The sequence below is a fragment of the Phaeodactylum tricornutum genome, chromosome 21 (assembly GCF_000150955.2).
Source record: "Phaeodactylum tricornutum CCAP 1055/1 chromosome 21, whole genome shotgun sequence".
In the NCBI taxonomy this organism is placed as follows: domain Eukaryota; phylum Bacillariophyta; class Bacillariophyceae; order Surirellales; family Neidiaceae; genus Phaeodactylum; species Phaeodactylum tricornutum.
Window position 1 is genome coordinate 60,463 of NC_011689.1, and position 15,141 is coordinate 75,603.

Here is a 15,141-nt window from a genome sequence, read left to right on the forward strand (position 1 = left end):
TGTGGTCATTGAGCCTATGGATACGACTTTCTTACGAAACCGAGAAAGTCTACTGGGATGCCGTCCGAATGGCGCATCCATTTACATGATCAAGTGATGGAATCTGATCTCTAGTGTTCACTTCATATGACCGAAGTATTATCTACACACTAATACCACTACCAGTTCTCGTTTCCCCGTTGTTCGCAATTGCCATGTGGGACCAACAACAAGCACCCTTCTCGTTTGAGGATTGTCTTCAGGACGTACCATTAGATGCTATGGAGCCTACCTTGCATAGAGCATGGTACGTATTGCACGGAATAGATGATAGAAGGTTTTAGACTGGATTTATAAGCTCTCCTCTGCTGGTGACTTTCGTTAATTTTAATTTTTTTTGTTTCTGATGACAATGAATGACCAGGAACAAAAAGTTGGACAAATCCATTAGTGTCTCATCGTAGAATCTCTAGAATAATAGTAGGAACAAGAGGGGCATAGAGGAGACAAATTGCTCTCAACTTTTCCATTGCAAAAAGAAATGGTTAGTAAGCTCTCGGTCATTACGATTAAAGACATTGACAAAAGCACATTTTTGTTTGCAGTTAGTATGATCGCTGATAGCACAGCTCTTCCCTCTAGGCTTTGCACAAGCAATCATTGATAAATTGCTTGCATGAGGACAGTGTGATTCTCTTTGGCAAGCAAAGGTTGACAGTAATCTTTGAGCTTATGTTAGTCAAAACACGAGAGAAACTTGACAAAAAGCCTACCATATGCTATGACTTCACCATAAAGAACGTGATTTGCAGAATCACCTCGCAATTAGCTAGTATTGTGTGTATTGCTAATCAAGGTCAACATCGTCCAGGAATAACGCCATGTCAGCTGTTTCCCTCGGGGCCATTTCAAGATCAACAGAAGGTGGAGATTCATCCTTACTTCCGCTTTTCACGTCATCTGGCGTGCTGCCAATGCTACTTGTCCCTGGTTTTGGAGTAGAAAGATTGCTGTTCCGACGCGGTCGCTTGGAGGGTGAAGGCTTTGTGTCACCTTGTGATGAAGGCAAACGAGCGGCTACAGACGATCCCGCTACCTCGGGTACCGACATAATCGGCAGTCGATTCCGAAGTCGTTGTCGATCCTCAGGAAACAGCTCGTAGTAGATCTCTTCAGTTGTTTTCTCTTCTACCGACCGCTCCCGGGGTCCCGTATTTTGAGCAACTGGCAGAGCTCCGCTACGGATGAGAAGCGAAGGTATGTCGCGGACCAACGAAGCAGAATCCTCATTTCCTGAAATAATGTTGGCCGTCGGCTCATTCTCCGATTCTGAGTCTGACCTTGCCAAACTTCTCCTCGCAGCATTTGCTACGGTAGCAAACGAATCGATTATGGGCTGATTAACAGGGGGCAGTGCTGCAAAATCCGGCTCCATTTCTGGGATTGTGCTTTGACGCACCTCGTTTCCATTTATTCTTAGCCGGTGAATATGATGACAAAGCGATGGACGACCTCGAAGAAAGAGTTCATGGTAGTAGGAACCCCGATCCGGTCCTTTGCGGGTTAGCCGAAGAAAACCATAGAGGTTTAACTGACGCTGAAATGAAGCAAATTGCGACTGATGACGAAAGTATGTTGGCATTATATCCTTTGTGAACCGATCGCGTTGATGGATTATGAAAGCACGGCCATGAGGGCACCACGATATTACATTTTCATAGTCCTCAACAGGTGCTTGTTCCAAAAGTCTATGCAGAACAATCGGGAACCGGGACTTCGACGGCGCCCGCGTTTGTGTTGGTTGCTTGGGATCATCTTTTACTTCTTTCAAAACCTCCGGGGTTGACAGAGTTGCGAAATCTCGATATGGCAACCTATTCAAACCCGTTTCTGGACCATCTGAAGCCTGATTATGTAAAGGACGACGAATCGGCGGAGTGTGGCTCATTTCAACCTTGCACTTGGCAAATGAAAGAACATCCGAGGATCTTAGATTATCGCTGAGGGATTGCTTGTGCTGAATGCATTTGATTTGTGTACTCTACACAAATTGCCCATAGTTTGCAGATCAAAGCAACGTTTGCAAACACTATATGGCTGATAATCCTAAGGTGGGAGTACACACGCAGACAGCGCACGGTTATCACGTCGAGAGAGTCTTGTGTTCGGGAGCTTTTTTGAACCCCAAAACCGGTGGATAGTCTCAAGACCCATAGACAGAACCTTATGCAAAATTTGAAAACTTCCTAAATAGTTGTTTATGAGAGGACTTTCACACGCCTTTCCATAATTATCAAACAGATGCAGTTGATATTTGGATTGTGTACAAAGAAATATATTCAATACAGAAATCAACTGGAATGAAATTTGTGTAAAATAGTGGACCGGAAGGTGCCAACTTAAGTGGGTATGAAAGATATTATAAATATCCAGAAGACAGAATCACGAATAGGACATCATTAATGGTGGCGGTCGTTTGTTCGATGAGTTGACCATGATTCAAGCGGCTCCGATTCAACCGTAGTCTTATATGGGCTTATGCGATCCATATCCCTGTCTGGTGTCGAATTTCGCTGCATATACATGGAACTGCCCGATTCCACTAGCACAGCTCTGAAATTCTTCTGGGAGTTGTTGTTGGCAGTACAAGTAAGATCTATGGGGCCGGGCCTTTCCGTTATCCACGACAAGCACAAGATACCCCCTAACAATGAACACTTTTGGTGTAGGACCACCCTTTCATTGTTGGAGGTTCGGAAGGAGCCAGCTAGCTCAAGGGGCACTCTAGAGGTTGTTATTGTGGATGCATGCCACAATCTACGCTGCTGAATATAGAAACTTCCCGATATATGCGAGCACAGCGGCATTGTCGCTTATCAGTGAAAACTACAGGCAAAATTGGTGGCGTCTGAAACGAACTCGTACTTTAGTTGGTAGCATAACTGCAGTGCCGGAATACTTGACTGTTAGTTTATTGATTGCGATAGGCAAGTATGGGGGTTTTCTACACAATCCAAAGGAAAGCAGTGACCTCTCGAGGGTAGTCTCCACGAGCCGCACGGAAATACGGCGGATGGGCTCTAGCGTAGGAACCCCTTACCCATCCTAGCTCTAAATGGGACACGATTGCCATAGCTGCAAATTCCATATATGTATCGCTTGTATATTCTTTCAGCAACACCGTTTTCGAGGCTTTTTGTTCAGATATATAAAGGGCAATTGCCAAATAAAGCCATTCGCAAGACTAAAAGTTTTCTAAATATTTTTCTATAAGTACTTGGACGACACTCTAGTAATAGAGAGCAATACTGTTCAGCAACGAAAAGACTTCACTCTCAGACATTCTCACCGAACAGAAAGCTATTTTATATCTAAAAACATCTGGAATATATGGTCATTCGTGCTCAGCTGGAAATCACCACACTTCCCAAATCCTGACTGTGGAGTCACATATTATACTCCTTACAGTTAGCGAGTTCCATAACGTCGAAATAGCCTATTTTTGCCTCTCTTAACACAATCTGACGCCAGATGCCTCAACGGCTATGCTTGTTATTATGGATGGAAGCGTCGCGGGACTGGCAACCGCTTTGACTCTATAACCGTATTTAGAGGTCGCTCCAGGAATCAATGGTGCGGTGCCTGGTTTCTAGACGTCAATGCGGGCTAGGGGTTGCATCCCCACGGTTTGCGAGCATTACATGATTTTTCTCTCGAGTTGTTGCAAGCTGTTTGTCGACAAGGTCAATCATTGCCGGAAGTGAAGCTGATCTGTTGATTATTCTACGAGGAAAGCTCCGATTCCCATGTCCTTTGGCCCACACAATTCAAAGAAATGTTCGCTACTGGACGGAGGAGCGCGGATTTCCTTTTGAGACTGGCACCTTCCGTACCACGCAAATTTTGGTCGCGGCGGACGGAACTCGGTCTTTTATAAAAATCGAGTTTTGTCGATCCCCAGTTCTCGTATACTGGATTGAAGTCCTTGATGAGAAGTCTGGCCTTCGCGATGGTGCAATTGACCTTTTCAAACCAAGAGACTCATGAGCTACGCAAGCTCCACCGCAGCAAAATGCCACGCCTTCCTTTCACTCGTGAATGCTTTCAAATGTGCTTTCACTTTCCTTAACCTCATGCCTAAATTGGGGAATGGGGTTGATCTCGACCAGATGTTCGGTCAAAGAGATTGCTATACTCTTGCTGAGCGCTTGGTACTTTGTGGATGAAATCGTCGATACTACAATACTTTGCAACATGTGTCACAAACATTCTAGATTGACTGTTGCTTGCTCGAACCGACTTTGGAACAATGGGCCTTTTTGAGCAAAATGATATTGTCGGTGACGCTGTTCATCTACTGGAGCCGTACATCGGACAAGGAACGCAGGTGGATATGGAAGACGCCGGTACGATGGCACTTCTGGTGAAAACGCTATGCGTTAATGAACCACTAGAGGGATGCTTTTGCTCGACAATTTCAAATGGCAGTATCGACATACTGATGGAGTCGATGTTCAACATATTAATGGGTATGGGCAAATGCAACAAAAGCGAGCCGGCAATCCTTGTGAAAAAAAGTGTCCAGCACCAAAAATTGTGGTTTTTCTTCTTCACGAGACATTTCCAGACATTCTTCTCGGGGCAAGCCACAACTCATACGAAGATGATGAGCAACGGCTGCGGGAGGAATGAGAAAGTTACTTTCCTGTTATTAATAGTAAAGAGAAACTGTAAATTCACCGTGCTTGATTGATCAAAGAGACTTGTTCCGAATGCGTTTCACTTCTTTCTTGCGAACGCTGCTCGACATTCAGTATTCTCTGTCAGTCACACTCACTTGCGTTTTTGTGTTGACAAAAAAAAATTATGCATGTTCCTTTCTTCATTTGACTGTAAGAAGATATAGCTGGCCCGGGCTAAAGTCGTTTAGAAGACACTGTCACAGTCAATCTTACGACAGACCAAAAACTCCAATTTTCTTCGGAGTTGACTTTCGAATCTTGACCGGTTTTTCGCGAACCAGATTGCAGTGTACTTTGACGGTATTATCGAATTCGAATGAATCTTCCTCGAGGTACGGACAAAATGAGGAATCCAATTGCTTACATCACATTAAATGTAAATTAGAACAAAACAGTGTCGTTTTCTATAACGGTAGCTCGCACGTCAAAAACAGAATATTTTCCGCTTGCTCTAGACTGAGGTATTTCACAAAATGAAAAGTTCGCTGCTAGATCACTCATTCGACACGACATACGGTAGTTCGCGGAGTCAGTGGCGAAACTTTAGAACACAAGTAACTATGAAACGCCTTGTAACGGGAGCACTTGTATTTGGTATTGTGTTTCTGGTGGTACTAAACGACAGTATCACCAACAAAGCGCGGTCGGAAGCCTTACGACGACAGTCGCCATTTCCGCAGTGGAACGAACAACTGCTGCACGATCAAGCCAAGCCACAGAGAACGGTCCACTTTCCTTTCCGCGACGGATGCCCGCACGACTGTCACGAATATCGCCGGGACGGTGCTCTCATGACCGATGAGTATTACCGCGTAAACTTGGAATGGTACTTGGGGGAACCTGAGCAGTACAATCCCCGTACAGACTGGAAACTTCAAAAGAATTCTTCCTCTTACAGCATGGGACTCAATTTCCAGTGCCCCGAATCGTTTGTACGTACCTTTCAAAAGGCATCCCGCGAATTGGGCGAGAAGGCAACAAAGCAACTGTCAACACCAGACCGAACTATTTCGATCCATCCTCCGAAACGTATGCAGCTCGCCCTGACCTACCTCTGTTGTTTGGATAGCGAGGAGGCCAGTGAAGCCATTGCTGCTATGGATGAGTGGCTTACCCAACGGGATTTGTTTGACCTTGAAGTGCGATTTGACGAAATCCAAAGCTGGCACGAGGCTCCGAATGCAGTTGCGACCGTTCTAGTTGCCGACCAAGCTTCGCAGCAAGCTCTCATGCGACTCAATCATGAATTGAGCCGTCATTTGCAGCGCTCCGATATTCCCGTTGCTGTACCACGTGAAGACCAAATGCCATTTCATGTCGCGTTGGCTGGGTTTCGCCACGGAGGCCGCGCTGAATCGTACGACCCATCTCTTGACATTACGTCCCAACTTCCCACTGTCTACAAGCTTGTACAGAAGGTTTCGGACAAGTACAAGGACGTTTGGACCAAAGCTGACCGTAAAGGGAAGGGTGAAGACATGCTTCGTATCCAGCACAATCCTCGACACTCTCCTCGCCCTATTTTACACACTTTCCCATTGATCGATAAGGAGACTTGGTAGGGGCAGTCGTGCTTGTTCACGAATTCTATTTTCGGAGAATGTATTTACAGTATATTTCTTTTCCTTTGTCTTTGCATGTGGCTAGCAAATATTTCAACAAGAAATATGTACGAAATTTCACCAGGTTGCTGACGATAGCCATGCGTTCTGAGTGGACTGACTAAAGCTAGCAACAATATCAAACAAAAAGCCAGTCCTCTCTGATTGTGATATTAAGGTTTTACAATCGAAGATGTTTTGGTTGGAGAGGTACAGTAATATATGACGACTCTGGAGGTCTGATAAGCTGATAGGTGATACTGTCTATACTTATTACAGTCTATGTTTCGAAGGTTCGCATGGCTTATTCCACATTTATTAACGTAAGTTGTTCACTGTCAGATCTTCCACACTTTCACTGTCGCATAGGGACTTGTCTCAGTTTCTGTGACAGGATGATGGTCAATAGGTCGACCGAGAGGGGAAACGCAACAATGAACCGAGCAATGAAATGGTGCACGATCAAGATACTGATTTACCGTTGGCATCCAGCCTTAAGAGTATACTTCAAACCAGCACAAATTCATTATGGTGAAGATGTATTCTAGTAGTGAAAGAAATCACACTATTTGTCGTCATTTGTTCCGAAAAGTGTGTTTTCGAACTCAATTAACAGTAAAGCGCTTGTTTGGTATCTTGACGATTGCCACAGCGTTTATAATCATTCAGCAGAGACGAGAGAATAGTGCGTTTCCGCAATGGAACGAGAAGCTCATTCATGGTCGCGCCGAGCCACAGCGCACGCTGCATTTTCCGTTTCGGACCGGATGCCCGCACGATTGCGGTGCTTATCGTCACGTGGAGTCTAGTAGATTCGGCTCCATTCTCAACGACGAACAGGACTTTTACAGAGTTACCGTCGAATGGTACTTTGGGGAACCAGAAAAATATATGCCCACTGTTGATTGGAAAGCTCAAAGGAATTCTTCATCGTACAAGCTGGGTATTAATTTTCAATGCACGGAATCTTTCGTCCGCACATTCCAAGCCGCATCTCGAGACCTCCACGACCAAGCCACAAAATTTTTGTCGACTCCTAGCCAACCTACTACGATACATCCGCAAAGACGCATGCACGTTTCACTTTCCTACTTGTGCTGCCTGAATTCTGAAGAAGCGAAGCGTGCGATAGCTGCAATCGACGATTGGACGGGAAGAGCCAAATTTGATATGGAATTACGGTTCGACGAAATTCAAGCCTGGCACGAATCTCCGAACTCCGTGACGACGATCGTGCTGGTTGATGAAGCTTCGCAGCAAACACTTATGCGAATTAATCATGACTTAAACCAGCATCTGCATCGCTTTGACATTCCTATTGCGATCCAACGTGAGGACCAAATGCCCTTTCACGCTACCGTTGCTGGGTTCCGGTATGGTTCCAACGGCGAATCCTACGACCCAACGCTCAACATTGAACCACAACTATCGACCATTTACAATTTTGTCCATCAAGTTTCGCAGCAGTACCTGATTGCTTGGAATGGCCCAAATGGAAAGGGTATCCGCATTCAGCACAAGCCCAAGCGATCCAGCCAACCAAGTCTCCACACTTTTCCGCTTGTAGACAAGGAGAAAAAGTGAGTTGGTGTTTTCCGAATGGGAGATGAAGCATGTTTTTTTGCGCCAAATTTCTGATGTCAAAGGTACCAGCAGTACCGACAGTGCGAGCCCGCTCCCTACTGGATCTCGAACCCATGAGGATGTTTGCTTTACCATCGTAGATTCTTAGGGATCAGCGCGGATTGCCATGGAGGACAAACCACTTTCTTCTCTTTCCGGCTGCAATAAAGGAACAACTTTCTGCTCTGATTCCGATTCTATACTGTTGGGCAAACACGATATAATGTTGTCCATTATCCTAGAAAGCTTGCAAAGAAGAAGTGATCCTCATTTGACCCCACCCATCCAACCCTTTCTGTAAAGAAGCTTCACGGCTAGCTTTAGCATTGGAATTCGTAGAAGTGGACAATCATGAAATAATACTGACGTTGAGTAGAACGAGGATAGGGTCTCATTCAGGAAATCGGGGGCAGTCCAATGGCAGATTGTCCTCGCGGCTTTCGAAACTTTCCTCACTTGTTGACTTTACCGCATTTCAGCCCATAATAATAATAATCAAACGGATGATTGTGCCTAACAATTGTACAGTTAATGTTGTTTCGTCTGCGGTCGTCCGTCGATTTGGGTTGCGCTTTTCCTTTCTTTCACTGTCGGCTCCAATTCTTTGCGATGTTTGTTTACACACTCCGCAGAAACCATGGGAGGACGCCTTCATGCCGTTCGCTCGTGGCCAAACGATGGAAGCAAACACTTCTGGTAGCACGACCGACGACGTGATTGATTTCCTCGTTCCGTTGCAGCAGAACGGGCATCCTTTTGCTTCCTATGCTGTACGAACCGACACGGATGTCTCGTTCGGTAGAACCGTGGAATTATGTATGCGTCTGACCGAAGTTGCATCGTCTCTATCGCCAAAGAACGCGGCTGCTGCAGATACTTCGAGCAAGAACGAAGCTTCGACGCTTGCTCGCCGCACACTTGGACGCGTAGACTTTTTACCAGCCTTATGGGCGGCTTGTGGGTGCAACACCAGGCCCAACCGCGATACGTCAGTGCCGCAGTCGTATCACTACAGAACATCGCAAGACAAATGTGATGCTTGTCAGCGAGTTCACCATTGGGCTATGCGTTTTTTGCCTCGTCGTTTCCTTTACTTTGCTCGCTAAACGATTCGAGGGACTACGAGTTTGCCGTCATGCCTGGCAAGAGTGAGCGTTCCTATCCCGGATTGGAATGTGTCACCATCAACGAAATCCCGTTGAAGAATTTGCCAAGATTTCCTAGACGGGGGTTGGAGCTAGAAAGCAACAACGAAGATACCGCGTTGGTAGGTTGGTGGAGGATCAGTGCAGGAGACACGCTGTCGCTACTCCCGCCTCCTTCGCTATTCCACAAGAATGGAATGATTGAAGTCGACGACAACGAGAGTGACAAGGCAGAAAACAAAACGCAGCTTGTATTATTGGAACCCCTTCGGCTTCAACTCATGAGAGGAGCTGCCACCGCCGTTTATGAGAACAAAGCTGTAGGCGAACTACGGATGCGTGATACACCGATATCTAAAACCAATGGACCTAGGCTCTCATTCACGACGGATGGAGCATCGTTAGACCACACCGTTGTGGAAACGAAAGAGGTTCAGCGGGACATTGAACAATATCAACCAGAGAGACTTCAGAATGATGGCGACTCAAACGAGAACATACCACATGCGCTGGATCTCTCTTGGAGGAAACCCTCTACAAAGAACGACGTTACTCAGGAAAGTTTGCGTTCCGCCTCAAAAAATAGCAGGGCTCACGATGGAAACGACAAAAGGGATCCAAGTCGAATGGAGGAGGGTTTACAAGTTTTTTCTTCCGTACCGAAAGGTCCATCGCATCCGCCAGAGTATTTGCAACCGATCTCTCGAGCTACACAGGGAATTTGAGAGTTGTCGCCACCAATTGCATTATCCGGCCAACCGATTAAAGATCCTTCTATCGACTCCAAGCACTCAGAAAATAGAAAACGCCGTCTTATTCTCTACTTTGTTGAGAAAGGATTGGATATGAATAAGACCCTATTGAATGGATCAGGTCCAATTCAAGGCTTGAAACATCATGTACAACAGCGTGGCGCTGAGGTGCTCTCCTCTTTTGACAAGAATATCCCGCCTTGGCCGACGCATTTTGTCGTGAGTGAACAAGTCCAGGAGCCACTTTCGATTGCACAAGCACTGGGTTTCGATTCCTTGGAAGAAATGTCATCTTTTCTGTACGACCATAGCATTGTTTGCGCCACGCGGAGGTGGGTTCATCGCGGGGATCGACTGGACAAGCCGCCTCTGGAGGAACCTACCATGATGGAAACGTATCTTGGAATAGGTCCTAAGCGAAAATGCAAACGACATAGAACGAACAAAAATGAAGAGTCGAACGATTCGCAAAGTTCACGGTCGAATGTTTACAAAACTAACCAATCTCTATCGGAAGCCTTTCGGACCTTGTCTAAACGTCACCAGGAAATGCCGCTGAACGGAGAACTGGATGCTTGGAAGTCTTATTCGTTTCAAATTACGGCGGGTCGATTGCTGCATCTAGGCTTCGAAATCAGAGATAGCCCGGAGGTTCTTCGCCATCTCGCGTCGATCAACGGGTTCGGCTCGTCGACGATGGATATCATTACAGATTATCTACGAACGCAGCAGTGCAGCCGTTTGCGTAATCTGGAATCAGATCCGGATCGGGTTGCTATGAAGAATATGATGAATATCTGGGGTGTAGGTCGGGTTCGAGCCAAGGAGTTGGTGGATGCTGGCTTTAAGAGGATTAATGAGGTTCGGCAAGCTGTCGAATTAGGGAACCTACAATTGGAAAGAAACCAATACATTGGCGTATTGTGTTACGACGATTTGCTGGAAAAGATGGATCGAACGGAAGTCGAAAGTATCGGTAAGATTATATCTAACATTTTCAAAATGTCCTATCCTGAGGCGGAAGTGTGTGTAATGGGAAGCTATCGACGAGGGAAGCACGCTTGCGGGGATGTTGACATTCTTATTACACACGAAGATTATAATCACACGGTCCCACCGAAAGCACTGGGACAATTTATCGACGAACTACGGCAACAGGGACACATCGCATATCACTTGACATTTATCTCCGGCATGAAGCATGAGCTATATGAAACAATCCCAGATGCACCAAGTCACTGGTCGCCGCAGCGCGACAAACGAGACAAATCTTCGAGCAGCTCCTATATGGGTGTTTTCAAATCACCTTGTATGACGGGTAAGAAGCGCCGAGTTGATATTAAATTTTATCCTTGGCGAGAAAAGGCTTTCGCGAGTCTTTACTTCACCGGAAATGGCTACTTCAATCGATCGATGCGCCTTTGGGCAACACGCAAATTCAACTATACGTTAAACGACCATGGTGTTTTCGATCGAGGATCTCTTGTTCGCGTTTTAGACACGACTTCCGAAAAAGAAATTTTTGAATTTCTTGATATAAGTTGGAGGGAACCCAAGGAAAGAGATTCCTTTGACGCTGTGAAAGGCAAGAAAAATGGCGAAAGTGCAGCGCAATTAGAAGGTTTTTCAAGGTCAGAGGTTTCACGAGAGTCAAGAGATCACAGATGGATTGTGTAAACAGCTTTTGGCCGCTGTTGCCTGGCACAGGCTGTGCATATTGAACGCAACATTGTCAAATGATCAATCATTTAAACTTCGAGTCTCGATATATTTTACATTAGCTCGCATCGACAAGGCTTTTTACGATTGATATTCCGCACTTGTCCGTGAAAACGAACTTCTCGTATACCTTCAACGAGTGAAAGCAAAATATCCTCTTATGCACGAAAGAGACGCCGTCTTCTAAACAGAGTCCGGTATTGCTGCTACCGCTACTATCAGTTTCACGTCGTTCCGTGAGCTCAGTGGGAAGGGACGAAACACGACATCTGGTGGAGCTCCACTTGACAGGCCAATCCCGGCATCGACACGATTCCTTGTCCCACACAACAAGATTCCTCGCGATGACGTTATGCACAACCAACTCTACGACTCGAAAGCACTAACGAAAAACTGAAAACTGAATAAATGTACGTTTCGAGACCATAGCTCAACAGTCGACCTCTATTCCTATTCCATGGGCTCACGAGGCTCTGTTTCAGCCGGTATACTTCCTTACCGGTCCAGTAAACAACACGTACAAGGATGGTGGTAGTGGCTACCATGAATTCACTCCATTGAGATCTGAACTAGCAATCGAATCCAGAAACCGATACTGTCGATTTTCTAACTTTTCGTTGCCGACCTCGTCCGTGCCGACTTGAGAATGACTGGGCAAAAATGGCTGAGAGCAGTAAAGTAGCGTTTTCATTCTGCGATGCCGACAATAACAAATTCTGCTCCACCAGTTAGAATCTACAATGTAATATAGATTAAATTGTTTCGAAAGCAATAATATTGATACCACAGTCGATACATAAAAAAATCTAGTATCTCAGACATGTCAGATGCTGCAACATCTAGTGAAATGTGAATAGCAAAAAGAGGTTGATATATATATAATTATAACTCCTTCTCACACTTGATGAACACAGGAAAAATTTCGCGTCCAAATCACTATTGTGTCTGTCTAGTAGGCTACTCCGATTGGACTGTGACTGACTTGAAAAGTACACCAGAACACCTACCATACTTTCGAGATCCACGCAACACGTGACAAGCAGGAAACATGGGAACAGAAATCATGTTGGCTGGTTTGCTTCCAACCACATAATACAATCACTCAGATAATTCGCGACGTGATTTCCCTTTCCTCCTCTCCTTTCGTATGAGAGCCGATTTGCTCACCTCAGTAATTCATCGCCGGCTAACCGCTAACGCGATATCCCTGAAAGAAAGTCTCTTATTCCGCTAAATCGAGATGCGACTCACACCTCGCGACAGTGGTGATAGTGGTGCAACCAAGAAAGCGAACCGTTCGTGCTTGTACTCGGGATCGATGAAGGCGTTGTCGAGAGCCTTCCTTACGCATTTGCTCGCTTGCTGGATCGGCTACCAGCTGGGGTTTTCCGTGCAAACTTCCGTCACCAAAACAAGCACGGAGCCCTTCGTCAACCGCGAAGGTGCAAGCAAAAACGGAGTTTCATGGATGAATGCTCGACACATGGAACAGCAAATGCAACACCCCCAAGCAGTTCAAGCATGTCCGAAACCAACGCCGTGTTCCTCACAGCCAGAATCCGCCAGCTTTGATCACGACAACTTTATCCCGGCAGAGTATCGGAGTTTTGTGGCCGGTATGAGTCGGGTGGACCGGACGGACTTTGCCAGCCAGTACGATACTGGAATCCCGCTGGACATTAAAGCAAAGGCGAACCAGAGATTGGAAAAACATCAACAAGCGCTTCTCCTTCATATGAGTCCCCTGAGTGTGCCGGATTTTATTTCGTATCGGCAAACCAACAGTAGTACGGCGACGCGAGCTTTGCCGCTCCTATCCGCGGAGGACGCAACCCGCCACTGTCACGTTGTCCAGGTGGTTCACGTGCGGTCGACCTTACCACCCTTCCAACGCCACTGTGTGGCCATTGTGCCGCAATGGGATGACGACGCCACTGTGCACAAGTTTATGCGCGTCCCTGACGATTCTCACTTTGCGAGTGTAAGAACGGGTCACCGGAACGGGGCCCAGAACACTGGAGTCTTGAACGAATCGCTGCCCGCCCGGTACGTTTCCCGAACGCATACGGAAGGTGGGATTTATACCTCGGTGCCGGGACCGGGTAGGCGCTATTGGGACGAGCTCGCGCAGTATCACGCCACACTGCCGACTTTTTTGAAACAGCTTGGTCCGATTGCCGACCAGGCGGCCCGGAACCAAACCATTGTTGTCATGACGTGCAATCAAGGTCAATCCGAATTGCTGGTCAATTTTGTCTGCAGCTGCACCCGTCGTGGTTTGCCAATATCACACGTTCTGGTATTTGCGACCGATACGGAAACCTACAAACTTGCCAAGTCACTGGGGCTACGAGCGTGGGATGTAACCAGTCTCCCGGGTGCGTTCGGGGTGCGCTCCTTCCCCACGAAAGCAGCCGATGCCTACGGCGATTTGACCTTTGCGGCACTCATGATGGCGAAAGTGTACTGCGTTCATGTGGTGTTACTACTCGGTTACAATGTCCTCTTTCAAGACGTCGACGTCATTTGGTATCAAGATCCCGTGCCGTACTTTGAGACGCACTGGACGACTATGGATGTTATAATGCAGGACGACGGAGCCCGGACCAAGCGGTTTGCCCCTTATACGGGAAATTCTGGGTTTTACTTTGTGAGGAACAACGAGCGGTCCCTGTATACTTGGGCCGCACTCGCCCGTATGGGCGACACAGTTGCGGTGATGAAATCGCATCAAGCCGTCCTCAATACCGTCTTGGAACAGCAAGCTTCGTGGCGCGGACTGAAGGTGAAGACGTTGGGTCGATTCACGCCGGAGGGACTCTTGTTCCCGTGTGGGTTCCAATACCAGAAGCGTTTTGGTGTCTTCGAGCGGGCCGGTGACGACGGTAAAGTGGCTCCAATTGTAATGCATATGAGCTGGACGTACAACAAATCGGATAAGCTCAAATATATGAAACAAATGGGTGATTGGTACGCCCGGGATGTGTGCATACTGGACGAGGACATCGGCAATGCCAAGGCTGGCGAAGTAAAACTCGAACAGATTATCGCGACGGCTTCGGCCGAGGCAGCGATCGACCATTGCTGTGAAGTAGATCCGATTGTGACTTGTTACTATCAAGACAAGCCCAGCAAAATACCTTGCAAGGACAGTCCAAAGAAGGAACCCAACGGGATTCCTTTTTGGGAGTAATGAACGGAGGCCGTCGCGCTACTTGAGCGAAGGGTCAGAGGATCAATCATGATTACCTTTTGAGTCGATACACTGTGGACTGCCCGTGAAGCTTTGCTTGTATTGCGACGACACCAAAGCAGCTGTTGGTCGATTCTTATACTCTCTAGGATGGCGTCAAATGTTACAGTTAAAGCATCTGTCAACCCTTTTTGGGTCGAGAAGACGCAAGTTTTGGTTGCTACCGGGCGTGCTTGCCGTTGATAAACACTACAGGGTTTTGCGAGTTAACTAAAAGTTTGTAAAGTATCAATGGCAGCTGTTGACTGAGAATTCTGCTGACGGCGACGCCAATCAAGGGCGAGGGTCAGTGGTTTTGGCCAGACGGAGGAGCGACCAAACAAAAAC

The 15,141-nt window shown here is 46.7% G+C and overlaps 4 protein-coding genes across 4 annotated transcripts; 3 read left to right on the forward strand and 1 right to left on the reverse strand.

The window, feature by feature from the left end:
• Nucleotides 1-826: 826 nt before the first annotated feature.
• Nucleotides 827-2,134, reverse strand: PHATRDRAFT_49147 (predicted protein; the record flags this gene model as incomplete). The annotated part of the gene is made up of 1 exon (XM_002183886.1): nucleotides 827-2,134. The coding sequence occupies exon 1, from the start codon at nucleotides 1,925-1,927 to the stop codon at nucleotides 827-829; it is 1,101 nt and encodes a 366-aa protein (XP_002183922.1). The 5' UTR covers nucleotides 1,928-2,134.
• Nucleotides 2,135-5,281: 3,147 nt separating this feature from the next.
• Nucleotides 5,282-9,815, forward strand: PHATRDRAFT_49148 (predicted protein; the record flags this gene model as incomplete). The annotated part of the gene is made up of 7 exons (XM_002183767.1): nucleotides 5,282-6,191; nucleotides 6,602-6,645; nucleotides 6,732-6,822; nucleotides 6,939-7,788; nucleotides 7,904-7,968; nucleotides 8,474-8,933; nucleotides 9,062-9,815. 7 exons carry the CDS (start codon nucleotides 5,282-5,284, stop codon nucleotides 9,813-9,815), a joined length of 3,174 nt encoding a protein of 1,057 aa, XP_002183803.1.
• Nucleotides 9,816-9,935: 120 nt separating this feature from the next.
• On the forward strand, nucleotides 9,936-11,958 carry PHATRDRAFT_49149 (predicted protein; the record flags this gene model as incomplete). Its single annotated transcript, XM_002183768.1, has 2 exons — nucleotides 9,936-11,473; nucleotides 11,784-11,958. The coding sequence occupies 2 exons, from the start codon at nucleotides 9,936-9,938 to the stop codon at nucleotides 11,956-11,958; spliced, it is 1,713 nt and encodes a 570-aa protein (XP_002183804.1).
• Nucleotides 11,959-12,801: 843 nt separating this feature from the next.
• Nucleotides 12,802-14,754, forward strand: PHATRDRAFT_49150 (predicted protein; the record flags this gene model as incomplete). The annotated part of the gene is made up of 1 exon (XM_002183769.1): nucleotides 12,802-14,754. One exon carries the CDS (start codon nucleotides 12,802-12,804, stop codon nucleotides 14,752-14,754), a length of 1,953 nt encoding a protein of 650 aa, XP_002183805.1.
• Nucleotides 14,755-15,141: the final 387 nt, after the last annotated feature.